General features: G+C 36.4%; 1 protein-coding gene across 16 annotated transcripts in view; it reads left to right on the top strand.

The window, feature by feature from the left end:
• PLEKHA7 (pleckstrin homology domain containing A7) overlaps positions 1 to 25,120 on the top strand; it is a 144,072-nt gene extending 118,952 nt beyond the window's left edge. For 11 of the 16 annotated variants that reach the window (XM_072929660.1, XM_072929658.1, XM_072929661.1 and 8 more), the window contains 16 exons: positions 764 to 844; positions 2,744 to 2,812; positions 2,978 to 3,058; positions 3,887 to 4,036; positions 4,929 to 5,030; positions 8,470 to 8,578; positions 9,419 to 9,657; positions 10,040 to 10,228; positions 10,511 to 10,628; positions 11,463 to 11,542; positions 11,941 to 12,141; positions 15,319 to 15,471; positions 17,986 to 18,119; positions 18,947 to 19,089; positions 22,234 to 22,342; positions 23,572 to 25,120. In XM_072929660.1, the coding sequence (XP_072785761.1) occupies positions 764 to 844; positions 2,744 to 2,812; positions 2,978 to 3,058; positions 3,887 to 4,036; positions 4,929 to 5,030; positions 8,470 to 8,578; positions 9,419 to 9,657; positions 10,040 to 10,228; positions 10,511 to 10,628; positions 11,463 to 11,542; positions 11,941 to 12,141; positions 15,319 to 15,471; positions 17,986 to 18,119; positions 18,947 to 19,089; positions 22,234 to 22,331 (1,947 nt within the window). In that variant the 3' untranslated portion in view covers positions 22,332 to 22,342; positions 23,572 to 25,120. The remainder of the gene's footprint in view (positions 1 to 763; positions 845 to 2,743; positions 2,813 to 2,977; positions 3,059 to 3,886; positions 4,037 to 4,928; positions 5,031 to 8,469; positions 8,579 to 9,418; positions 9,658 to 10,039; positions 10,229 to 10,510; positions 10,629 to 11,462; positions 11,543 to 11,940; positions 12,142 to 15,318; positions 15,472 to 17,985; positions 18,120 to 18,946; positions 19,090 to 22,233; positions 22,343 to 23,571) is intronic. The other 5 variants (XM_041716776.2, XM_072929659.1, XM_072929656.1 and 2 more) reach the window with 4 other exon arrangements.
• The last annotated feature ends 2,016 nt before the right edge of the window (positions 25,121 to 27,136 follow it).

Below are 27,136 nucleotides of genomic sequence, written 5' to 3'. Positions count from 1 at the left end.
TAGCACCTAACAAAAACAGCTAGAAAGAAAAATGTATGGGGGCACCTGATACTTCTGTGCAAAGAAACTTAATGCCAGCTGGTTCCCTTTTGAAAATCTTGACACTCAAAACGTCATATGTGTTTCCAAAGAAATGATGTAAATTTTCAAAATGGGCATTTCTTAATAACCTTCTTTCAGTCTTGGTCCAGAAATGTAGAATTTCAGCTCAGGTTGCTGAGAGATTAAAGAGCCCATGTGAAACTCAAGAAGGTGTCCTTATATTGGTTACGTTTGTGTTTTTCCACTAAATGTAGCAATGCTTTGATTTGTGATACAAGGAAAAAAGAAGAGTGCGCTGCATGAAAGGAAACAAATGACACAGATTTTAGTAACAGCAAATTCCCAGGTCATGTATATAATATCTTCCATTTAAGATGCTGGAAGCTTTGATCGAAAGCCCATTAGTTCAAGTGTTTCTTTTGACTACACTGGGCTTTGAATTAGACCCACCCTGATTAAACAACTTCAATTAGGACATTTTGGAATTGGAGTTATACTTTTTTCTTTTCACTAAATCCATTATTTCTGGAGATCTTTCTTAGAGGTTTCAAAATGGACCTTTTCAATGTGGAACTGTGACTGAGCAATTAACTGCAGAGTGCTTAGGTGTGACCTGAGAGTGTGTGATCCCTGCTGCTCGTGGAGTTTTCAGTTGTGAGATTTGGGGGTTTAAATCTTTGAAGTCTGTAACAAGCTATGACTAAACTTTTGTTTGAAACAGATAGAAAATAATGGACCTCTGATCAACATGATATACAAAGTGCTAAAGAACTCAGCACAAGGGTTACTATCCAGTATACATGTAAGACTGCTTGCGTTGAAATGTGCTCATCCCATCGCTTTTTCAAGTAGCAGGCAGTGTTCTGGCTTTTACAGGTGTCTTTTGGTACACAGTAGTGCTTTCTGTAAGATTTTGTTTCACTTCCCTTTTTTTCCCCCCTTCTTTTGGAGTCCGTATGCAAAATTATGGCTGATCTCAGTGTTTGGTTTCATTTTATCATGTTTTGAAAATGAATGTGTCAAGTAGTGACTCCTGTGTGAAATTTGGAAATTGTGAAAGCATGCTTAATCCTCATTATGTTGTCATGTTCGCTGCTTGATAGTTAACAAATCCCTTACAGTTCTGATTATGTAATTTAAAGTATCCCCAAATTCTGTAGGCTTGTTTTTATGTTAATTCTGTTGCTTTGAAAAAGGCTTTTGCATTGTCTTAGCTTGCAGGTAATTACATACGCAAAATTATTACTTTTGATATGCTGGTATATTATGTTTATATTTAATTAATTGTTATAATTACGTGTAAGAATTGCCATTTAAATAAGTTCATTAATACTTTTGAAAGACAGTTTTTTCTTCTATATAACATGTAATTGGTGAAAAAGATATCAAAAAATTGAAAGCTTTTAATTAATACTCTTGATTTTGGTGGTGCAGAAGTAATATTGCACCACTCAAAAGTACATGAGAAGTCTTTAAATGAAATCTGCCACTGAGGGAGAGAAGACAATATTTACCTCACTTAGGGTAAAATTTAATTAGTTTTATAAAGCTAACGTGATCCTGTAGGTGACTCTTAGGTTATCACGTCAAATATGTAGCTTCAAGTCTGAAAATTCCTGGTTGGTAAATAAACAAACTGCTTCTTTATACCTCTCTTACCTCACTAAAAAAGCCAATAACTTTAGCTTTTGTATCAAAGTCTCTCCTCTTATATTACTGAAGACAATATTGAAGTGAATTTTTCTTCATAAACTTTTGCCTGTATATAACTATGCTGTATATGAATACTGCTAATCACCAGGTTAGATAGATCACTGTGGTAAGAGAGTATTTGCTGTAATGAATCTTTAAAAGTATTCTAAAGAGGTGATATTAAATCATTAGATTGTAAGGCTTTTAAAAAATGTATTATTTACCAGCTTTATTATATTGCTCTTTTCTTAGCCTCATTTGTTCACAAAGAGGGTCCTGTGTAGGCAGTGGAAATCACAAACATTTCTACAGACACAGACATGCCTTAATTTTGAAGGTTGGAAATACAATTGAGTATTGTTTCAGTACTGATTTGAAAACTGTGTTATGTGAGAAGATAATCTCACCAGAAATGGAACATGAAACCAGTGATTTATGGAATGAGAGATTTGGTACATGACAGCCATGTCAAAATAGATTCATTACATTTAATTCCACTATAGCATTTTTATAGCAGTCTGTCTTTAGTAAAATCCACCCTGTGCTGAGGAAGATACTGTCCTTTGTAGAACGAAAAACTTAGCAAAAGTTGTATTTTTAGTCACTCATGAATGCCTGCTATTGTTGCAACCATGCACTGAAATTCCTTTGGCTTCAAGAAAGCTGTTAGGGTAGAACTGTTAAAACTATTCCATTAAAATAGAATAGTTAAAACTATTAGCTCTTGCAGGAAAAGGACTTTTGTAACCAGAGACAGGTGGGATTATGCTGCTTTGTACAGAATTCCAAGCTGCTGGAAGAGTTACTAAATAGCCTAATGTAACTCATAATCCCTTTTGTTAGCACTTCTCAAAAAAACTAAAGCCAGATTTGAAAATACTTGTATCCAAATTTTTTTTTTCCTTAATAAAAGTGAATATTTAACAGAAGTTTTCTTTTCACTGCTGAAGCATCATTAGGTTTTAGTTTGCAAGGAATTTCTTACATTTTGAAAATCTTTTCCTCTTAGATGACAGGACGTGACACGTTGAAAGAAAGAAGTGCAAAACCTGTCAAGGTGGCAGAAAGTGATATTGATGTAAGTATCAAACACCACTTCAGTGCCTCTTGCACTGATTTGTCTATTTCTTTTGTACAGTTACATGATCATTACTATGCTCCTGGGGGTGAAATATTACAAGGGGATCTTTTCTGTTTGGTTTTTAAAATCTAACCTTATGTATGTATATGATTTCATTTCCAGGTGAAACTGAGTGTTTTCTGTGAGCAGGACAGAATTCTGCAGGACTTGGAGGACAAAATAAGAGCCCTTAAGGAAAATAAAGTAAGCAGGTTAAAAAGGGCTTGGTAAAATAAAATAGAAATTTTTATCTAATACTGAAGTATAAAATAGGAAATGATAAACAAAAAATTGAATTAAGGGAGGCTGATTGCACTGTATTGTATATATACTTGTATATATATGATAACAAGAATTGGCTTTTATTTTAGGATTGAGTACCCATTCTGAGAAAACATGTTTTTGAAAGTGAATGTTTTAAACCATCTGCTTCACTTCTTGCAAGCTACAGCTGTCAGTAAACTGATATGGTTATAAAAACAATAATAATAAAAAAAGGTATATATCCTAAAATGAAAGTATGTTCAGGTAGATCCTGTAGAAGAGCTACTGTGCAAAATTAATTCCATGTTATTACTCCTACTAAATGAATTGGGCTTGTTTCATGTTTTATAGAATATTTTAAACCCTCACATGACTCTTTCACCCATAGCAGTGAAGGAGAACCTGCCCTTAAACAAACAGCTCATGCTGGGCTGTGGTAGGGCTGTCATAGTTCTATACTGCTTGAGGGAATTCTTCTGAAACTTTTGTAAACAGAAAAATTCCCCTCTCACTGCTTTGTGTTTTTAACGGTTTTGGCTGCTTAATGGGAAGATTTAATAGCAAATATAAGATAATTTTGGATACAATAGGTAATTAAAGCTCTTGCAATTTTTGTTTACGTGTGGGTCTCCAAAAGAGGAGGCCAATCCTAACCTCTGCTGGTTTATAAAGAAGACTTGGGCATGGAAAACACCTTTCATATTCCTGCAAGTAGATGCATAAATTTCCATGTAAATGTTGTAAACTTACTGCTGTCTTCTTTGTTAGGATCAACTGGAGTCTGTTTTGGAGGTTTTACATAGGCAGATGGATCAGTACAAAGACCAGCCACAGCATGCAGAAAAAATATCTTACCAGCAGAGACTTTTGCAGGAGGACCTTATACGTATTCGGGCTGAAATATCCAAAGTTTCAACGGTACGTGGTTTTGGTTGCTTCAAGAAAACCAGAATTAAAATCCCAGTTAAACTAAAACAGTATTGATCATTGGGTAGGGGAGTTAAGACCTATTCTGAACAGTTTTGGTTAAGGTACAGGATACTAAACCAGACCAAAAAAATGAAACACTCTCTCCAACTTTTTTTTTTCAATGCCTGCCTCCCACGCTGCCAAACCAAACAAAACCCCCTAACCTTTTCAATGTCTTTATATGTTAAGTGTGGGCTTAAATTGCAAATCTTTCAGCTAGTCCTTGGAAAATATAAATGTGATTCCAGGATGTTTTTCCAGGGTACAGGGAGTTGGGAAAATCTGTTGATATTTCAGTAAAAATTGACTGTTCCTATTATAACTTAATAAAATTCAAATGTAATTTAATGTTGTTCTCACTTTATTATTACTACCTCTTCATGAATATGAGACTAGCTCTTTGTAAGACTATTTCTGAAATTGCATTAACACCTTCCCTATGGTAAAGTCTGATCACTAAAATGACAATATTAATTAAATGTATATAGTCAGTTTATGTTTGTTGAAAATGTGTGGCTTTCACAGGCAGCATCTGAAATGCACTTGTGAGTGTAAATAGCAAGTCAGTGAGAGAAGTGCTGGACTGGTGCAGGGGTTTTGTTACATGCCAGTTTGGTTTTGTGTCAGGAAGCTGGCCAGAGATTTTTAACTATAGGTTCTTGACTATGAGGGGTTTTCAGGTGTTATGATCAAGTCTAAGCAACAATGTAGACTAAAATGGCTTCTTTACTTCTTTTTATAATAGAATAATAGTAACTTCAAAACACTTTGGTGCTCAATTAGAGGACGGAGAAGGTGGTTTTGAAGTTAGCATTGTATTAGAGTATTCTTCTGTTAACAGGAGATGGAAAATGCCTGGAATGAGTATCTGAAATTAGAGAAGGATGTGAGCCAGCTGAAAAAAGCCTTACAGGAGCAGATGAACAGTTCATTGGTATCTCAGGTGAGTCCATTTCCCAGGTGAGTCCATTTCCAGACACTGTGAACACTTATGGGATGATTTAGTTACCATTACATAAGAGAAATTTTCTCTGCCATTTTTGCAGTGTGTTCAGCTGTCATGTAATTGCTTTGCAGAGTTCAGGCACTGTGGCAGCATGGCTGTGCAGTGAAAAAAACACTGCATTGTCTTGCAGCTCGTGCAGTAGTGCCATAGTTTCTCATAAGTTGTCTATGCAAACTTGTCATTATTTTATTACGTTTTTATTACATGCTGACATCTTGACAGTGATAACCTATTCAATTTCTAAGGCTGTGCAGGACTTCTTAGCCTTCCATTTATTTGATCTGACATTGTTGGCTTCTTTTTTCCATTTTTAAGAGCATCAGTCACTGGTTGTTATTGTCATTACTTGTTCTTTGTCATGTTCTTCTATTTATGGAAGATTTATCTCTGCAGATTGTTTTGTGAAGTGGAGTAAGTGTTTAACAGCCATCAGTAATTGAAAGGCGTCTCCGTTTTAAATCAATTATTCAGTTTCAAATTTTAAAAAGAAGCTTTGTTTGGAGCTCAGTTATTTACTTTGCTGAAATGTATGTGGAATACCAGATTATTTCTATGTACCTGCTTTCAGCTGGTGACTTTATTCTCAGGGAATACTGGAAAATTTTTCCTTTGTGTGAGCTAAACAGAAGGACCACAGTTAATGTATACATTTTTCTTAAATCTTAGTCTACTTTTCCAATATCCTGGAACAAAAGAGCTCACTAGTTAATTTTTTTAGCTTGTTTGCATTAAATATCTGATCAGATATAATTTGAAACCTGTTTATTTTCACTATTAATCAACAAATGTTAGTATCAAAGCAAGAGTTGTAAAACCTTTTTTGATTGCATCAATCTTCAAAGTACATTTTAATTTACTTTTCATTTTGGGGTGTGGTGAAGTGATTCAGTTTCTGGAGTCAGAATATGTAACTGAGCTCAGCTGTCGAATATATTTTAAAGAAAAAATCCCAGAGGAATATTAGCATAAAATGGTCCTTGTATGAAACTACTTAGTTTAACAAAGGCAAATTACACCTTTAAACAAAATACATCTATTTAGACTACTTTGAGATAAAATTTCCAGGTAGGTGTTAAACATGCTGTAAATACTGGATGTGTGACATGGGATTCACCAATACATATGGAAGGGAGTGTGGTTTGCACAGAAAAAAAATGTTAATCCAGTTTGATTATCATCTCCTATCACATAAGTGATTAATTATAAATACACACACAGCCATAAGCACATTATCATTTGTATGTGTGTACACTTTTATATAGCTATACATATAAGTATGCACAGATATGTTTGGATAAGTTTTAAAAAAATGTTTCTGAACACCTATTCTGGAGATTCTAAGGGGAATGGATTTTTTTCCAAAAGTACTGAATATTCTAAAAAACTATATTCCTTCAAAGAAGTCTCACTTGAAGTACCCATAATAGTTAGAATTTTTTTGATCTCTGCCCAAGGGCATGTAGACTCAAGATTGTTTATCTAGCATTTTCAATGGCACTAAATTAATACACACTGTATTTTTAAAAAATGCAGTCTTTGTGGAATATTATTAAAAATTCAGTAAATTTGCAGGCTGTAGGAGACCACTGATGTTGTTTCTATGTAACATTAATTAAGAGGTTAAAACCTAAATATTTAAGCAGCTTGGTCAGAGTAAATCTTGCTTTTTAGAATGTAGGTTCAATTGTCTTTTGCTGAAGGGCTGGAGAGGATCTGGGTATGCTGAATTTAACTGAGATGGGTTATTTTATCAGTGATAAGTTCTTAGTGGATAAGTGCTTCTCCTCTGTTTTTATGTCAGTCTAAATTATGCTTCTGTTTGAAGGAAGTTGAAACTTTTATTTCTCTAAGTTACCTTTTCCTGCTTGCCACTAAAGTATATTTATACCATTCTGTAAACAGCAGGTTTGGCTTTCATAATTTTAAAATTAATTAATCTGCTTATCGTTCGGCCCGGGTCCATTTTAGATCTAAAATATTCCCTTCACATCAATATTTAAGTAATGGAAAGAAATAATATTAAAAGATCTGTTTTTTTCTACATTGCTAATCAAACATTTTCTGAGTGGTTTCAGAAGCAGGATTTTCAGTGCAATGTAGTGGGTTTTTTTCACCAGTTCTAAGGCTTGATTATTGTAAATCCATCATTTGTTCCTTGTAGTATGATTAATCTCAGAAAAATGAAATGAAATGTGCAAATGTATAGTTTGTGTCCTGACAATCTTTCAAAATATGTCCTATCTATCGAGTGAGTTTACTACAGGCAAATAACATTCTCCATCATTTAAATGTTTGTGTTCTTGGCACTCTGTTTGCTGATCTGTAACCTGGCTGAACATATTTCCTGATTTAAGACAGAAAGTGGAAAGCAATTTATATGCCTTCCTTAGCTCTATGAGGTGTAACAGCTTTTACTGAAGTTTTTTTTCCACCCTCAGCCTTATAGGATTAATTAGTAGCTATTTTGCAGCTCATGGCAAGTGATGAATTTCTGGAGTTCTTGAGCAGTTTGTAAGCAATTCTTAAGTGTTTCACTGCCTTCGCTTTCTTTAATGGTATTGGTTTTACTAAATTTATTCTTGATGCAAATTTTTGAAATCTGTGTTACCAGACTTTAATGAATTAGATGACAGCAGCTAATTAAGATGATTGGAATGACTGAAATGGTGGCTTTAGGAGCCAGGCTGTGATGCAGCTCAAGGAGAGTCCAGTCTGTAGACAAAGCTCCCCTTTCTTTCTTTCTTTCCTCCTGGAAAGCCTTGGTAAAGCAAATAGGATGCAAGATGAGACCAAGTCCTGGAGCAGCAGCATTATATTGTTTTAACCTGTAATACATCATGGCTAGTAGGCCTAACAACTCAAATATAAGCAGATTTTAAAATTGTCAGCACTTATGAATTTGTTTTTTTCTCCTTTTAAATACTGGATATTTCCCCTAAAAGTATTGAGATGTTTTTTAAGGTTGTTTTAGCAGTCTGAAGTTTCATAGATATAGGATTTAAGAACAAAGCTCAAAATAAAAGGTTTTGGAAACTCATTTTATGTAGACCATTTAACTATATTTTTGTAGTCTGAACAATATTGTAGAAAAATATAGGAAAATATAGAAAAATATATTGTCTTTTCTCCTGCCTTCTATAGGAAATCTTCCAAGAGTCAGAAAATGCTCTAATGAATTTTATGGACTAGATATGTTTCTTAGTGTTTTGTCTTTATTAATTTCTATTTTAAAATAATTATTTAATTATTTTCTAAACTGCTAAGTTTTCATGTAAGTTCTGTAGTTGTAGTTTGGTGGTATCAAAAGAAGGAAAGGCACATAATAAATTAAATCTGAGGTATAATTGATTTTTTTTTCTTTTATTACAAATGACAGGAGAAAACACAAATACAAAAAGACTTGTGGAGAATTGAAGATGTTACAGCTGGCTTGAGTGCAAATAAAGCAAACTACAAAACCATAGTAGACTCTATAAAGAATCCAGGTAAGGAGAACATGATGAAAAAGTAAAAAATATGCCAATGCAGCTGAGTCTTTGGGTCTGTGCAAATAATCTGGAAGTTTGTTCTGCTACAGAAAATCCAGTTAATTCTGCTATTGGATGTGTCATTAATCTCTGTTGATTGAGCACATAACCTTGGTGTTTCTTTGCTTGAGGTGACAGAAAGATTTTTTTTCTTGTTTGTTTTCACATACCAATGATGCTAAAATGTAACAAGCCATTAAAAAAAAGGGAACAACAATAACAATAAGGGGCTAAATTTTTCAAGTTGCAGAAGGGGTTTCAAACAGTCACGTGCCAGGCCCTTACCGGAGTAGTGTCTGTTCTGCATCCTGTCCAGGAATTTTTCTCTGCGTTTTTTTTTCTGGATTTGTTGGTTTTTCCACCTTGGATGCAGCCCAGCTGCCCTTGCTGCAATTGGCTTTCCCTCTCTGTTCAGGCAAGTGTTTGGTGGGCAGAGCAGCATCATCTCTGGGAGGGAGAAAGGGAAAGTGTGTGTGGTCTGCACTGCAGTGGCTTTATTACATTTCAAAGACAGGACCTGATTTGTTGGGATAGCAAGAGATCGTTAATGCCTACTGCAAAACTCAACTTGTACATACAGAGATAAAATAGTTCTGAGATGCTCTGGATCTGTAGGCAACTGAAGGAATCTGTGGCATGGGGCCAGATGCAGCTTATGGACCGATTTCATCTAACTCCCAGGCTTTTCCTTCCTTTGCTCCCGCTGCCCTCCACCAGCTGAACCATGTGGTTTCATTTTTGGCCTGAAAGACTCACTGGATCCTCATCATGAAATGTGTTTGTCTATTTCTCCCCTAGAGAGAAAAACAGTGCCTTCATTTTCTCAGTCTTCAGTGCCTTCCTTACCAGCTTCCCTTGCTGCTGTGGAGAGCAAACTCTCCGTCCCGCAGAGCCCACCACGCAGCCCGGTGAAATCCCCGCTGGAGGTCAGGCTCTATCCACAGCCCTATTTCCAGACCAGGACACAGCACCAAGCACAGCAGCTGAAAAAAATCGAGCCACCTCTTCAGTCACCAGTCAAGCTCAAGCCAAAGGTTGTAAGTACTGCTCTTGTGAGGGTCATTCAGCAGTTTCCATTTCCCTTCTCTCAGGAGCAGTGGGAAGGTTGGGAAGTGCACGTTACAGAGGCACAGCAGTGGGTGTTTGTGTTGGAGCTGAGCAGTAGCACTTGCAGCTCAATACACGTGGAGCCTACTGTGCTTTAAAACGTGTTCATATTCAGAGCTTTCCTTGGAATGCTTTGTGGTTGATTTCTTGGGTCTTGCTTGGGCTTTAAAGCCTCAAGCTTCAGCTGTGGACAGAGGAGAGCACGCTGAAGCAGTCACAAATACTTCATACAGTGCACTGACCTTGATTTTGCAGTTTATGCCAGACTGTTTTCATGCTCTTTGCCAAATCCCTGTGTTTTCTTGCTCCCAGGAAGATGAAGCACCGCCCAGACCTCCTCTCCCTCAGCTGTACAGTCCTGAGGATCAGCCACCAGCTGTCCCACCCCTCCCGAGAGAAGCCACTGTCATCAGACACACCTCAGTGCGGGGCCTGAAGCGTCAGTCTGACGAGAGAAAGAGAGACAGAGAGCTCGGCCAGTACGTGAATGGAGATTACAGGGTGAGCACTCACACTCCTGTACCCCTGCACTTCAAATATGGGAGCCTTGAATAAAATATGTTACTGTTGTCCGAGAAATATATGTTCCTTTAATAAAGTAAGTGGTATATAGAATGGCAGAGAGATAACAATGACATAATAATAATATTGATCTGTGCCGTATAATAATAATTGCAGAGACAGATGTAGCAATCCAGAAACAAAGCTTTAGGATTTGTTTTAGGATTGTTAAAACTTGCTGTCTGTGATTTTATTTGAGCTGATTGGTATTTTTCTGTATAGGTGGAACTGCGTTCATATGTGAGTGAACCAGAACTGGCAATGATAGGGGGTGACCTCAGCCACCCTTCCAGTGCTTTAATAAGCCCTGACAGTGGATACCAGACATTACCTACCCGTGGTAAGCCAGGAATTTATGGATTTGATCCCTAACAGTACTGTCTGTATAGGAGCTTTTCTCTTGTAGGGTTTCCTGGAGATGATCTTTATCACTAGATCACTGTTTTAAAATTAACTATTCAGTGAAAGTTTAGAAATTATGCATTTTAATGGTGCTGTTACAGATAATCAGCCTTTGGCAAAGCAATATAGAAGGCTTAAAAGAAAAGCCCATAGCAAAACATGGAACTGGCTTTTCGAATGTCTCTTATATTCAAAGTTATTTTTCCTCATAATTTCTGTGCTATCTTTTGCAAAGTCTAAGTATTTTTAAATCACCTATATTGCCATTAAAATGATAAAATATATTAATATAGTGCTCCAAACATTATGTCTGACTTGACACTCCATCCCCACTATGCTATTATACTGTAACTCTTTTGGAGATGAGGATAGAGATGATATTTGGGCCAAAAGCAAATTATTTCTTAGCCATTTGCTTCTTATTGCTTCATTTCTAATTGTGAATGTTAAGGTTTTATTTTCCTAATAGATGTGATTATTTGTACAATCTATCTACTCTTGTACAGCTGAGTTCAACCTATCCCTCATTTTAGATGAGCTTCTAAATAATTATAGATTATTCTGACTTTTGGTCAGTAGTGATCTGAAGTGCACTGTGTTTGGCTGAAATGAAATTTCATGCCTCTTATGATTATCTGAATTGCAAAATGTGTACTCAACTAGTGACCAGAATGCCACAGAAACAGTATAATAAAATTTTAAAAACTAAACTGATATTTGTCTTATTTTGTCAGCCATTTGATTTTAAGGCATTCTCTTTTTCCTTGTAAAGGTTTGTCTGGATCAACTTCCAGATTGCACCAGTCATCTACCATTTCATCATTTGCAACACTTCGAAGGGATAGATCCAAGGTAAGTTTTAAATAAACTTCTGAAGGCAAATGTCTCAACTGCTTGAAATAGTTAAGCCCAGAGTATATTTTGTGTAGCAGGAAGTGGGATTGCAGTAGTCTGGGAGAGGAGCAAGAGCTGTGATCTCCCAAAGTCTGCAATTCTTCACTTTCTTAAATGAATAGGAAAACAGACCAACAACTTGCTGCATTTCAAATAGATTTATAAAACAAGGTTTAGAACCAAAAATCAGCACTGCTAATAGGAAATACAGAGTTGAGAGAGTATTTGCAAAGAAATGTGAAGTTAACAGAATAAAATTTAGTAATGAGATAGGAGAAGGAGTTCATTTTTTTTTGTATACTTCTTATAAAGTATTAATTACAACATGTGTTTTGTGTGCCTTGTGACTTCTCCAGGAGAGACCAAAGAGTGCCTTGGAACGTTTATACTCTGGAGACCACCAAAGAGGCAAGATGAGTGCAGAGGAGCAGCTAGAAAGAATGAAGAGACATCAGAAGGCATTAGTGCGGGAACGCAAGAGGACTCTTAGCCAAGGAGAAAGGCAGCCTGTTTCATCTCGCTCTTTCATCAGGCCCGTGTCTGCAGACGTAGGCTCAGTATGTTAGATATGCCTTAAAAGGACTAAACTAAAAATATCTTTGGATTTTTCCCCCCCTCCCCCTGGCAAGCACTTTCACTTGAGTGTATGTGATGCTTCTAGTCCAATTAAATTAGTATTCTGTGGTATCAAATGAGTTCAGAGAGTGTGAGGAACAGATGATGTTTTTTACTTGTAGTTAAGGTAAATGTAGCAGGTTCAGCAGGTAAGTTGGTCAGAGGTTAGTGATGAGTGGAGATGCCAGTATATTGGGGTGATTTCAGAGCCATGATTTTTTTTTTTTTTTTCTCTTGGAATTGTATTTAGCAAGTGACAACAGAAGCTTGTACAGTTTTAAAACTGCTTCATAATGGAATGGGCCTTTTAGAATGTTGTTTCTCACCATGGGTATTTTTCCTTTTAATTCATAAATTAGCCTGCAAGATAGTCGGTGGTAATATCAGACCAAGGTGGTGTTTGCTTGTTCTTTTTAAAAAAGATGATAAATGGATAATCAGTTTTAAAATCTAATCATGCTGATTAGGAATTTATGTGACAGCTAATGTATTCTAATTGATAGAAATTCTTCTTTAAATCTCAAAATGTAGAATATTCTAATAAGGTTCCAATTTATGCTGCTAAAGAAAAGTATTTTTGTTGCTTTCTGAGAGTAAATGCTGTGCAGAGGAGAAGTTTATAATGAAACATTTTGGATACTAACCAAAGCAATTCTGATTGATGAAGTTACCCAGTTGCTCACTTGGTGCTAAACCAGGATTGTACTGTAATTGCACTTATGCTGTGGTCTTTTAATTTATTTTTTTATTTGGTCCACTAGAGCTTTAGAATGATCACATTGTTTTACCTAATTCATTGCACAAGATCTCTTGCTTTTAAATTTGTCACTCATCATACCTAAAGCCTCTTTTTTTTTTCTTTTTTTTTCTTTTTTTTTTTTTTTTTTTTTTTTTTGTTTGCTTGTGTTTAATTTGCAGAATTTTGTAGCTACTTTAAAATTTCTAACTGGACTACTCAATTTTTACCAGGCTTAATTGCATTTAGTACATGTGTGTCAATTGCTAGCATTGAAAAAAAGTATAATCAGCTTTTCGTTCCCACTGTTCTGTAGCACTAATTTGCAGCCAGTTATTTGTATTTACTTTCCCAGTAAATACAACTCCACTGCTTGGAGACATTCATCTGTTTTATCTTTTGTTTTGCAATCCCAAATTTTTTAAAGACAGTGCATAATGTTTAGGAATTGTAGTACTATAGTACCACTGTTACTTTCATACTTTAATTGGAAGAAATAAATCTGAGCTTCTTATGTTTTCTGACTCACATAATTCACACAAGTTGAATTGAAGCGCTTTCATAACACTCGTTATTAACATTTGTGGCAAACACTTTATTTATAAATTTGGGTGCCATCTTGGTCTTTTTCTTGCTGTAAAGAATTAAAATAGAGTTTTTCAGCCCTAGTAGTGTTTTGTAGAGGTCATCTCTTGTACCTATGGGGCTTTGATATGCAAAAGCATGTTTGATAGCACAATTACTTACAGCATTACAATTATTTAGCAGCCACAATGGCAAACAGTTAAATGTATAATTGAAGTGCTGCTCAGTGTGTAACATTTGCTTTAAACATACATTGTATGTGTAATTCTAATTTTTAATTGGTCAGCTCTCAAGTGTAGGATGACATTTTAAGTATTGATCACAGTACATGAATTCATTTGTTATATACGATGCCTTTTTAATGTAAAAGTTGCAACATCAAAGCCAATAAAAGTACTGCTTCGTAAGAATGGTTTGATGTTTTTATTGCCCATTACATAACAACAAAAATGAAAATGATACTGTGTATTTAAAATATACTATCTCAATCAGGCCTGGTTCGAATATGAGTAGAAGGATGAGTTTGGAGTATGAGAAAATCTTCTTTTTTCTTTTCAATTCTGTAATGTATTAATTTTTGAGATATAATTGCCTCTTACCTACTTAACTTTTTAATATACATGGAAGATACTTATCTTCTGAGTGAATACTGAGAGCTTGTGCATGAATAGGTTTCAATTAGATTTATTAATGCAAGTGACATAATAAAGTCTAAAGACTTCATGTGGAGTTCAAACTTCATCCAAAACAAGCCAAAGATTTCTACCAGAAATACTGGAGGTATTTTTCAGAAACATAAAAGTGGCACATCCTCCTGCCTCTTTTGATTCCATTGGCACATTGGTTCCCTCAAAACCTTGAGGAGATAATTTTGTTTTTGTGGTTGTCTTTGTCCCTTCTTTTTTCTACTGCTTTTAATCTTATGTATGGTAAAGTTGTTCAGATCTACTGGATGGAATGATGCTACAACTGAACTTAATTTTTTGAACAAAAAGGTATTGGTAGTGTCCTTAAGTGTGGGTTTATATGTAACTGTATTGTGTGTAGTTGTGTAGGGACTACTGTGCAGCGATTTTGGGTATTCTATATTATGCAGCTTAATTTAAATATGCTTAATTTAAATATCAATAAATATTTAATAGTTCTGATTTATATAGCTAAATATTTACATTTTAAAGACTGTGTGGAAGACTTTTGCAGGTAGCTAGACTCTGCTTTTAGTAAAGTCTGAAGAGCTTAAAAGTAATTTTTTTAAAATTCAAGACAAGTTAACGCTAATACACAATACATTATCAACTTTAAACAGTAGGTGTTATTCTAAAAAGATATATAAAATTTTCAAGTTGTGATTCTCAGCCAGCAGTGTAAATAGCATTTCTGTGTAGTCATCCAGAGCCACACATCTCTGCCTCTTTACAATGCCAAGGACTACTCTGCCAGCCTGTTAGCTCACTGGTAGTGACACCTGTGATTCCAAAGGTGTTGTTCCTTGTGTATCTGGTTCCGTGTTAATCAGCAGATGTAAAATTGGGATTAATACATTCCTTAGACTCTTAATACTGCTGAACATATAAAATTAAAGAATACTCTGAATTCCTCACAGCACAGCTAGAGATCAAAACTCCCACTCTTATGTACCAAGAAATGCAGTTTTATTTTCTTTCTGTTGTCGCTTCAGGGGTTTGCCCCACTGATTCTTTCAGCAGTGTAGCTTTTGCTGCAGGAGTAATGTACATTGCTGTGTGGTGAGTTTGGCAGTATGGTTGAATGCTGTTAATTGTTTTGTATCTATTACCAGTGGAAACGAGAGCAAGAATTTGATTTGCAGTTACTCGAGAGGGCAATTCGTGGAGAAGACAAGGATGAAAATGAATGGTTAAAAGTTCAGCCAGTAGCAGTGACAGAGACAGACCTGGAGCCTCAAGACTATGATTTAGATATCAGCAGAGAGGTAACACACACAATCTCTTTCCTCCTATTCTCTGTCCCAACGTAAACCTAAGTTTTAGGCAGTGAATTCTCTTCTTTTCTTTTGAAAATTAGCTGTAACTAAAAGGAGTCTTGGGCACTGAAAATTTATTACCTGGCACCTTTCTAAGGTTTGTGTTCATACTGTGTTTTAGCAGAAAGAGGAAATTTAAAAGTTGGCTCTGCTCTTCTAAATATATATCTCAGGCTTTACAAAGAGCAGAGTGGTTAAGTTAGAGATAGTTCTGTAAATTGGAAAAAAAAAGACGAGAAGAAAACATAATGAGTATTTAAAAATGAAAAGCAGGAATGAAGGACAATTTCATTCTCCAGAGCTACCTTACTGCTTTTCATGTTGACTGGCAAATGATGATAGAGAAGCTTTATTTGGGCTTGAACGTAAAACATATTTCTGTCAGCTTTTGGGATGCCTTGGTGTCCTGGGCCCACCACTGAGGTCCTTGCTCCGCTCCAGCAAGGGAGGAAATGTCAGTTTGAAATGCGATTGAGCCATCTGGTGGGAAGGAGAGAACACAGCAAGTGGAAAGGTTTCAGGGGTACCTTGTGCTGTGTTAAATGCCATGGGAGATGGCAAACCAGTAAAACTATTCATGGTATTTAGACTATTAGCGCCTGTACTCTTCTGAAAGCTGTTGGCAGAGTATCATTTTGCGGAGATATTTGTAAATGTATTTTACTCTGTGAGTTGCTATCTGTTGAACTCTAGGAATGAATTTATCTTTCAGTTAATCTTTGTATAATTTTTACAGAAAATACAGTGCTTCTGTAAACTTGACAAACAGAAAATAACTTCTGTTCTTCTGCCTTTCTTATTGCACTCTGCTATTAATTTTTCTTTTCCAGAAGGCCTCTGAGGCTATAGGAACACACTTTGCATTTCCTTTAAGCCTTGAATAGGAAACATTTTTGCTCATAGGCATTTCTGGCCTGCTTCAGAGTAACTGAAGTAGGTCTGAAGCTCTGAGTGTAATGCTTCTTTCTCTGTTTGCCCAGATTAGAATCATAGATTTGTGTTGGAAGGGACCTTAAAAATGATCTAATTCCAGCCTCCTGCCATGGGCAGGGACACCTTCCACTGAACCAGAGATCCATCCAACCTGGCCTTGTTGTCCTTTTCCATTTGATGTGGCCATTCCCTTCATCTGGCAGGCACTTCTGTGTGCACTTCCCTCTGTGCCTCAGAAGGAGGCATACTCAGCTCTATCTTTGAGGCAATCCATCTACTGTTGCGATGATTAATGGGTTTGTTTTTCTGAAAGTGACGGGGTGAGCTAATGTGGGTTAGATACAGTATGGAAATAGAGATACACATTAAAAAAAAAAAGTGTGTATGTGTATATATATATATATATATATATATATAAATATATCTAGACCTCCAGAGAGGAGTTGGATTCAAAAGTGGGGAAGTGTAGTAGAAAAATGAGGATTTTTCAGAAAGCATTGGCTTTGGATTTCCTGAGAAGGAAGTCTAAAAACTTGAGGCTGTGATTTTAATATGGTTCAGTGTGGCAGTGTGTGCTCCTGGCATGAGATTTCCTGTGAATTACTCAGCCTAAGCACTGGGGGTTAGGTCAGGCCACTTTATATAATCAGTTGAATTAGCGTGAACCAAGGTCAGTGGTGGAGAAATTTAGGATTATTTTCATTGAAAACTTTAAATTTTGAAAACCATTGCCTCATGAGTGTTTTAACAAAATTCCAATAGCAAGAAGAAAAAAATAGTTCTCCTTTACTTGATTTCCATTTATTTATACATCCACTATTTTTGTTTTCAAAAGCAGTCTGTTCTGTATGATAAGAATTGATTTTCAAAGTTTCTAAATTGTATTTTCATTGGGAGGAGTAAGAAGTTCCCACATAGTAATTTATCCTAGTAAAAAATTGTTTCTAGCTTTCGTGCAGTCATTAAAATTTTCAGTCTACAGAATTAATTTATGCAATGTGTTTTTGCAATCACACAGTGTAGTATGTTTCTGCTTGCCTTTTTTCACCTCTGCTGCTCACAGAAGATTATCCAGTCTCAAAAGAATGACACCCTGGGTTAAAACTTTCAGTGATATTTCCTTTCAGATGTAGGAAGTTCTGGCTGGTATGACACAAATATCATGACGTTGATATCTCAGGTTGTCCAATCAGTCTCTGGGTGGTTGCTTCTTTCTACTGTAAGAGCTTTAGGCAGTGTCCTATTTTGGGCTCTAAGCCTGAGCTGAAGAAAGGTTTTCTGTTGATTCTGATTTCTTCCGTAATCCCTTTAAATATTTGCTCAATCTATCTTCTGAAGTAAAAAGAATCAGAGGGAACACTGTTGAAAGGGCATCAGCTAGATATCGGGAAGCTGTTTAGTGTCAGGTACATGTACTGACTGTGAAAATCCATGCTTTATTCTTTTTTCATTGTGTTCTCCCATTGAGGAGGATTTATCTCAATTTAAGTCTTTGTTATTGAAAACTCGATGCTTGCTTTCTTTCTACAGTTGTCAAAACCTGAGAAGGTTGTAATTCCAGAACGTTATGTTGAACTGGAGCCAGAGGAGCCTCTTTCTACAGAAGAACTGGCAGCAAGGCAGCGTAAAGCAGAAAAGATAAAGAATATTCTTACTAAATCAAGGTTAGGTTTTAGGGCTTTTTCCGAATCTTACACAGGGCCTCACGTTAAACATTGAGAGCTAACATCATACAACAGCTTTTATTTCTGTTACCTGAAGGCAACTTGTAACTTTGTGAAAATGCACTCGGAATTTATGTGTCATACTTAGAGCTGCTTTTTAAAACAAGGCAGAAGGCATACTGATGAATTTTGTATATGTCCATTTTCTTGTTTAGAGAGTCCTAAAACAGTAGTAAGTCCTTTCCAAACAACTTGTAGATGAAAGTGAGGAGGAAGGAAAGGCACAAAGCTGGCAAAAAAGCAGAAGAAAAGTCAGCATGAGAGCAAGTTTTTTGTGGCCAAAGAGCTGCAGTTGTGAAACAACACTTTTGGCTAATTACAGCTAAGAGAGTCAGCTGAAACTTTCAATTTCCAGAATTTGATATGTCAGGTACCTTCTCTCTCTTTGGAAGGGATACAACCTGAGGACCACCGGGTTTTTCCTTTTTCTCTGAGCACGAGCAAGGAATTTTACTAACAACTTCAAATAAATAGCACTTTTGTAGTGCTTTCCTTTCAGCACATTAAACATATTTCTGAAAAAGGACTTTCAGATGTTCTTAAGTTATGCAGAAATTGTGACTAAACGTATAGTGACTGTGTCATTTTTCCTTGTGTGCTATAGGCATTTGCATACAGCATCAACCCTGTTTTAAAGAACTGCAATAAAATACGGAGCTTGATAGATGAGATGTGAAAACTGCTGTCTGAATCTAAGCTCGTTCTTATCTGCATGGTGGCTTCTTTATGTTTGCAAATGTTAATGCTGTTTTTCACTTTCCCCCCAGTATGCACAATCTGCAGCCTACTGTTGCCCAGGACAAACACAACTCGATTGATTTAGATTCACAGCTGCAGGAGCAGGAGCGCATCATTACCATTTCATATGCTCTGGCTTCTGAAGCCTCTCAGAGGAGCAAGGAGGTAGCAGGTAATGCTTAGTTATTTACAAAATAACAGCTATTCCTTACCAGCTTCTCAAGTTGTGTGGGGTTGTTGCTGAACTCTTGGCATGAGAGAAAGTTTTAGTCGTTCATATTCAAAATAGTGAAAAGTGTGTGTAGGTAACAAATGGAGAGGGGCTAATGATTTATATTGAGTATTTGGCCTCCAGTGGACAGGATAAAGGGGCAAAACACTACAATCAATAAGTTCAGAACTTGGAAACTTGCTCTAACTAATAGTGCTAAAAAATAAGCATTTTAATTCTCTAGAATTATATTAAATTGAATATTTCTATGTTCATTTTTTGAAAGTAAATTGATCTGTGACTTAAAAAAAAAAAAAAGGAAAGGGGATTTAAAATAGGTTTTTAGGAGAAAAATTCCCATGTCCAGTGATGGAGATGAGTCTAGAATCATTTGCAGCTTGAGCTGTGTGGCAGCAGGCTGAAAAAGACTTATAAAATGGAGATGGGCATGTCTGGTGACCAGGATGAGAGGTCAAAGCAAGATAGCTCCGCAGCAATTCTGCTTGATGCCTGGAAATTAATGGATCCTTTGCAATATATTGCTAAAAAGTGATAATTTCACTCTTGATTGCTTTATAGTTGAAATAAGTAAGAAATGTCAAGAGATTTGTATCGTACAGTAATCCATGCAGCAGCAATTTCCCCAGGTGTCTGACTGGCCATTTATAACTGGCACCATTCACTGTTCCAGTGGAGAATGGAAATAATGGAAACTTTGGCTATGATGGAGAAAAAATACGCACATTTCTCATCCAAAGCTGTCAGTTTAAACTTATGGCTCTTGCCACAGCAGCCCTTGAGACCTTCCCATTAAAGACAGATTATTCCAGTATGGGGATGCGTGACGCGCATCTGCAGTGGGAGCGCTGATTGAATGCGGCTGCACGCTCAGGGGGGCAGTGCCAGCTGAACCCGAGGGGAATGGCATTTGTGGGGATGGAATACATCTCCAAGATAGGAATCTTGAGACTTCAGAGAGTTTCTGTGGGTAATTTAGCTGACTGGCAGGGAGAAAACGATTCGCTGAGGAGGCCAGACGTTATAAAGCTAAAGCAAACAAACAGAAAAACAGAATTGTAAAATCATGGGAGCAGTTCAGGAGTAACCTTGTGGCCCTTCAGGCCATTGATGTATCAACAGGGTTTTTCCACAGGCACTTTGGTCCCAGTTCTAGTGACCAGAAGTTTGTAACAGGTTCCTTTGGTTAGGGAATGGGAATTTTTTTCATGAGGTACAAGCCAGGGGAGCATTTTGCCACTTGAGTTTCAGCTTCTGCTGGGAAAAGGTCACACATCTGGGCTAAGAGCAGCCCAAATGAATACAGCCAGTACCTGAAATTACTCTTCTGTGTCACTACAACAAGAGCAGAGTGCCTGCCCTACTCAGAGGTCTTCTTGGGGCCAATTAAGTTACTTCTGGGTGTGCCGTAACTTGTAGCAATTCTACAGTACTGAAATAGGTTTGATTTTTTTTGTTGTTGTTGTGTAGCGAATTTAATATACATTTCATTACTATAGGTTTTTCTATTTATATATTTTTTTATATTATCTAAAAAGTGCGATTCATCTAATTTTTTTAGATATATGTAACCAAAAAAATCTTCTGTAGTTTTCCTCAAAGAAGGTATTAAAATGTGTATTGGCACTGAAATGTTTAAATGCTGCTTCAGAAAATTTGCAGTCACTTGTGAGATAAGTTTTAGTTTAATTTTTCTTTGTGAAGCATAGCAGCTGCCAGACACTTAAAGAAACCCTAACACAGTAGCCAAAGATTAAGGTTTTTAAGGAAGTCCATACTTTTATGTTTGTGCACAGCTTTTGTTGCCACATTTGTACCTCAAAAACTCACTTCTTGAAACATGTCTTGCTTTGATTTCAATTATTTCATACTCCTTTAAAAGTAAACACTTTTCATGGTATTCTTAAAAAAACACAAACATGCCGGAGTGGTTTGGTTTTAATAGAAAATCTACAAACCAGAAAAGAATTCAGGTTTTTTAGTTATGGCCTATTTTCTGATGAACTTAGGTGATTAAAAAGAAAAGCATTTGACACTTTGCAGAGCTGATTTTATGATCTTATTTAGTCTCAATTTCAGACTCCTTCACATTCTTATTTTTGTAGTTTGATTTTTGAAGTATGGGTTATCATTTGCTCCTTGGTGATGAAGCTGACCACATCTGAAAATCCCAAACTAATTATGTAGATTGTTTTACAAAGACTTGTTTATGAAAAAGACTGTGAAGCTTAACTTCGTCCATTTTTCAAGAGTGAGCAGTTATGTTAGGATATTATGCTAATATAAATCTTTTAAGATAAGTTGTACATTTATCTAATCTTAGCATTTTAGAGTTTCCTCTTTTCCTAATAAGAAATCAACCTTTTGAGTGGAAATCATGCCAAGATTAAAGTCAAATACAAGAGTGTTAAGAAGTCTTTTCCTATGTTGTGTGCTTTGGCCCTCCAAAACATAAAAGCAGAATTTTAGATAGCATTTCAATTTCTTCAGTTTTATGATTATTGTCCTCCAATACTATACCATTACTTTGGTTTACAAACAAGGATAGTTTTAGTAGTTGTTTTCTTTATCCTGTATTTTCAAGCTGAGATGTGAAAATGTATTTACTGTATCATGGACTGTACTTAGCAAAATATTATACATATGTGTAATTTTGTAAACATTATTTTTCTATATATTATTTTTGTTTCTGCTCACTGGCATGTAACAAAGGAAATGTTGAAAACCTGTACAGCCTCACTGAAGTCTGGAAATCGAGTTAGCAAATATAGATGCTGGTCCAGAGCTTCAAAAGCTTTAAAAGCAGGCCTGATGAGAGTATGTCAGTGTTGTGTGCCTTCATAATCCAGTGAAATTTCATCTTAAGATTGGTTGTCCATATTCTCATTCAATAGGAATCTTTATTTGTTTAATTTATGCATGGAGTAGAAAAAAGCAGCAGGTAGAAATGTTGTTTACCTTGTGTTCCATGTGACTAAAACAGTGTAACACCTCATTAATTGCTAATCAGGTGGTAGAGAATTAAGGTGACACCATTTATGATGTGAATGATTGTGCAGCCTAATTCCTGTGTGTGATCCCTTCTAGCTCAGCAGTTGACCTATCCACCCAAAGCACCCTCACCTTCTGTACCACAGCCACCTCACTCCCCCTTAAGCAATGGATTTCACTACACATTTGTTTAAACACCTTCCAAGTAAGAACTAACTGCTCTCGGCATGTCTGGTTTGCCATCGTGCCTGTGCTGTGGCTTGCTAAATTTGAACTTCTGTACTAAACCGAGTTTCCATCCGGATGAAAGCATGCAGCTACTTTTTCAGGAACCTTTTGCCCTTGTAACTCTTGCTTCTGGTGAGCTAACACATGGGCTGGTGAGGTGTTCAGCTAAGTGCTGTCGCTCTGCAGGTGAGGTGCTTCCTCAGTGGTGAAGGGAGGAGACATCTCTGCTCTGGGGAACAGGGGGCCAGGTTTTCAGCAGCCTCCTGTACTCTGGTGGCTGCTCAGGGTGTACAAAGAGAGAATCCAAAGTGCACCCTTGTACAAGCAGGGGCTTCCTTTGTGGGCTGGTATCCTACACATGAGCTGGCATCGGAGTATTAGCTGAGGTGAGCTGAAAATATGGCCCCTTGTAACTAATTCTGCAATGTTGTGTTTGACTTTGATCGTGCCTTTCTTTGGATCATGTTAACAGAAGACTGGGTTTCTCTCTGGTTAGGTTATTTTGCCACTTCAGGTATTAAAATTGTGATGATTTTGTTGTTGTTACAAAGAAACATCTCTACTTTTATCTGTTCTCAGTAGGATGTGCAGAGATTTCCCTGTTTGAAATTGGAAGTAGTAAAAGGTGTAAATATTGTATGCAAGTGCTGAGTGTGCCCCTAGTTAAGACACTTGCTATGCATCCATATTTTCCTTTTATATTATTCTTACCTTTCTGATTTTCTTTGACTTAATTTTATTGCCTGAAATTGAACAAGAAGATAAAACAGAGATGAAGTAATAAAGAGTGTTGCTTGAGTAACTCAAATAATTGTGCAGTGCCAGAGACTCGAGCAGGGGCCTGGGGCTGACCTTCAGAGGTCCCTTCCTACCCCAGCCATTCTGTGATTGCAGACTGACTTAAAAACATGTCTTGCACATGTCTGTACAAATATATACACATAGATATACAGTTACAGATAAATATTTATATAAAGCTACGTTTTCTTCAGAAAAAGAAAGTAGTTGTGATGTGCTGGGGACACAGGAGCTTGAGCATCAGTGGCATTATGAGATAATTGTTGGCTTAATGTGTCTGTATGAATTGTTCCTTCTGTCAAACTGCAAAAGGCTTAAAAAAAAAAAAGGTTCCCAGCAATTTCTTACTGCTTGGCATTGGTTGGCTCTCTTCAATATTTAACCATGTTTTATTTTCCTTCACACCAGCCAAAGCAGTAAGCGAGCACTGACGTGAGACTGGAGGCAAATCCCACTTTGTGACACCACGTGGAAGACCGAGGAGATTCTTTTCCAGGTTTCTGTGGAGGTACTCGTTGGATGGTGGCACCTTCTTCTGGAAAGGCATTCAGAGAATGATAGGGGGATTTTCTATGAAAATGAAGAGAACTGCAGATCATTTTTTATTTACTTCGGTTTAGTTCACACTTTTTATACAAATGGCACTTTTAATAAACTCTGTAAAATACTGACAATGTATTTTTAGAACAATGTATTTTAGGGTTTTTTTTTAATCAAGGGCTGAATTCATTTTAAAATATACTTCTTGCATAGATACTAAAAGATGCTGTTACTTCCCCCTCAGGCTCAGATGCACATTGTAAAGTTTTGTGAAAAAAACCAAATTTGAACAAGCCTAGAAGCACATTTATCGGGTATGGATAGAGCTAACACATGTGACAGGTTTGGTGAAAGGGTGTTTCAGATTGAATATTTTTGTAGAATTAATCACCCACCTGTTTGCCCATTAAATAATCCATTGCAAGAACTGTTTGCTTGAATTTCTAAATATTAGTAACCACTGTATTGCTGAAATTTCCCAAGAAAGCCATAACAAAAGCCAGTTCTAACTCTCTTTTTTTTTTTTGTGTTGATCCCAGATTATTAACTTGCTGGTATCAATCCACAGTTTGTTAGGTTGCCCTTGAAAGTAATGCTGCCCCCTCTGTAACAAACAGCTAACAAATTTTTTTTTTTTTTAAGTTGAGATGTGAAAGATGATTATTTTTAATTAAAATATGTGAAGTAAGCAATAAACACTTATAATGTGTCATTTGGCTAGTAAATACATATTTTTCTTCAGATTTTTTTCAGTAGACCTTACAATATGATGTACTGACTAGTATTTATCCTAGAAACAGCAAAACTAAATGGAATGTGGCACCTGCTAATTTCCTGTGTATGTTCACCTGGTGCTTATTTTTGCCAGACTTTGAAGTTCTATGCTGTACTCCTGCATAGGGCAAAGGCTGAGCTGGTTAAAATAAGGAGAAAATAAGATAAAATTTATTGCTGCAACTATACTTTAAAAAACCCAGTGTATGCATTGAATGCAAAACATGCGAAAACTTCACAATGTTATGTAATTAGCAGCTGAGTTCAGCTCTGGATGAGAAATACTTCTGCAGTATTTTGTGAAACCACTAACTTGTTTATTCCCTGTGTTCAAGTAGTAGCTAAAAAGGCCTTGGAATTGACCTTTGTGTTTCAGACTGTAAGACAAATCATCATATATTAACACTATACTCAGAAATATTCTTAAAAATATATATTTAGCTAATGCAATCTATTTTACCTCAATACTGCCAGTATCAAGTTCAAAACCTTTTGCCAAAATAATGATTTATTTTTGCCTTTATAAAAAAGTTTTGAAAGCTCATAAATGAATATTTTGCAAGAAAACATTAATTTAAATAAAATGTAACCGTTTGGAAAATGGTATATGTACAGATTAAAATATTAACATAACTGCTTCCTATTGCCTCTGTCTTGTCTGCTCTTTTATCAGTGTCCAGCAAGTTGGAAAACCAGAGTAATTTGTGCTTTTATCACATTTTGCTCTTCTTTGGTTCAAATCCCATTGAAGTTCTCCAGTTTTGCACTTATTTTACTGGGATTGGAATCAGACTCTACACCAATTCTGTATTTTGATGATTATTATTATTAGTTGATGTTTTGTTTTGTTTTTCAAAGTGTTTTCTAAGCAATTGATGAAACCTGTCTGTATTTTTGAATAGCAAGATGGGGTGTTGGCTGAGGGGGCACTGGCAAAGCTGCAGCTCACTGGCAGCATTTGACTTTCAGCAATTCCCTCTAAAGACACCCAAGTTGCTGGAGAGCACTGGAGATGTTGAATTCTTCTTAAAAAAAACCAAAAAACAACAACAACAAAAAAAAAACCCTAAAAGTGTTTCTATGGCTTTAGTGTTGACTGCACAAACCTCGAGGGTGAGTGTTTGAGGCTGTGAGTCCTTGGCTTTGGGATGTGAGTGGCAGAAATCGGGGGCTGAGCTGCTTTAAGATGTGCTCATCCTGTTTTTGTGGGGCACAACAAAGCAATGAAATGGAAGGAGCACAGGCAGTGCTGCTGTGCAGGATGGGACAGATGTTCATTCTTTTTATTTTGATCCCACACACAGAATCTGCTCATTCAAGCATGTGTGGAAGAGAAGGATTTTGCCCTAAACAGTTACATCATTGATATTTTCAACAAAATCAGTCTTGATGGAAAGATTTTGGTCATGTATGTAGTTAAACCCATATTTGGGAAAAAATTATAGGGTAATTTTTCTTCCAAAACTTCTTTGAGTATGTGAAATGCTGTTCTTAGTGACTGTTTTTTGTAAGGAAGGGTGTAGTTTTTAAATAGTAATGACTAGTTTTCCTATGCATAGAGTGTTTGGTTTAGGTCAGTTTCCATTTTCAGTTCTATTTCTTTTAATCTACATGCTCTTTTCAGGGTGTTACAAGCTACTTTCTAATATTAATTAGAAAAAAAAATTGATAACTTGCAGATCAATATAATTTTGGTCAGAAAGTGGACTTTTTTTCCCCCCCCTCTGCCTATTAGACGGTGAAGTGTTTGGGAATAATTGAACTCACTCATTAGAAAACAGTGTCAGTTCTTTTGATTGTGCTGGTTTTTAATTAGTGTTTTGTAATGTTATACCAAGCAAAAATTTTGCAGGCTGAATTCTTCCCATATATAGCTGTTTCAAATTTATTCAGCAGAAGTTACTAAGCTTTTACTGCCCAGCTGTATTTATAAAAGTACAGCCTGATAGTTGTAAGTGGCACCTCTTTCACCTTTCTGGACCTGCACAACAGCCCCCACCCTTGGTTTTCACTGTTATTTTTAAGTTTGTGGGATTGCTGGGCTGCAAGGAATCCTAGCACTATTTGTGTTTGTGCATCTATATTATGCTGGTTGTTTTAAAGGACTGGGCAGGTAAGCAGTACTTAGAGACATCCAGGCTCTTTTGGAACATTTGGGAAGAAAAAAAACACACCACCAACAAAAAGCCTCCCACAAACAAAACTTACCAGAAGTAGATACAAAGGTTTTTCATGAAACTACTGAGAGGTTCTTCTCTGGAAAGTACCTTAGGTGTGGAAGGAAAAGCTACTAAAGGATGCTACTAAACTTGTGTGCTGCTATTTCAAAAAGCTGTTAAGGCCCATCAGGGTGGTTTTGGGTATCCCAAAGTCTTTGGAGGGAGCGTTGGTGTTTTGAGAAGGCGGAATACTCCCAACCCATTCTGGTACTTCACACCATTATTTTTCCCCCGGCACCATTTACTCCTCCAACTTCCAGATCTTCAAATATATGTGTATGTTTTTTGTGTCAGCATCTGTTCCCCTCTAGGAAACCACCTATGTCTCAGGTGTGTTAGCAATTAACTTGTGGATGTTCTATGAAGGAAAGACCAGATTTACCTGGTGTCAAAACTTACAAGATGCAGAAGGCAGGATATGATGTTACCCCTCTGATTTA

The sequence above is a fragment of the Taeniopygia guttata genome, chromosome 5 (assembly GCF_048771995.1).
Source record: "Taeniopygia guttata chromosome 5, bTaeGut7.mat, whole genome shotgun sequence".
NCBI lineage: Eukaryota > Metazoa > Chordata > Aves > Passeriformes > Estrildidae > Taeniopygia > Taeniopygia guttata.
Note: the sequence above shows the minus strand (reverse complement) of the source record. Positions and strands in the feature narration are given on the sequence as shown.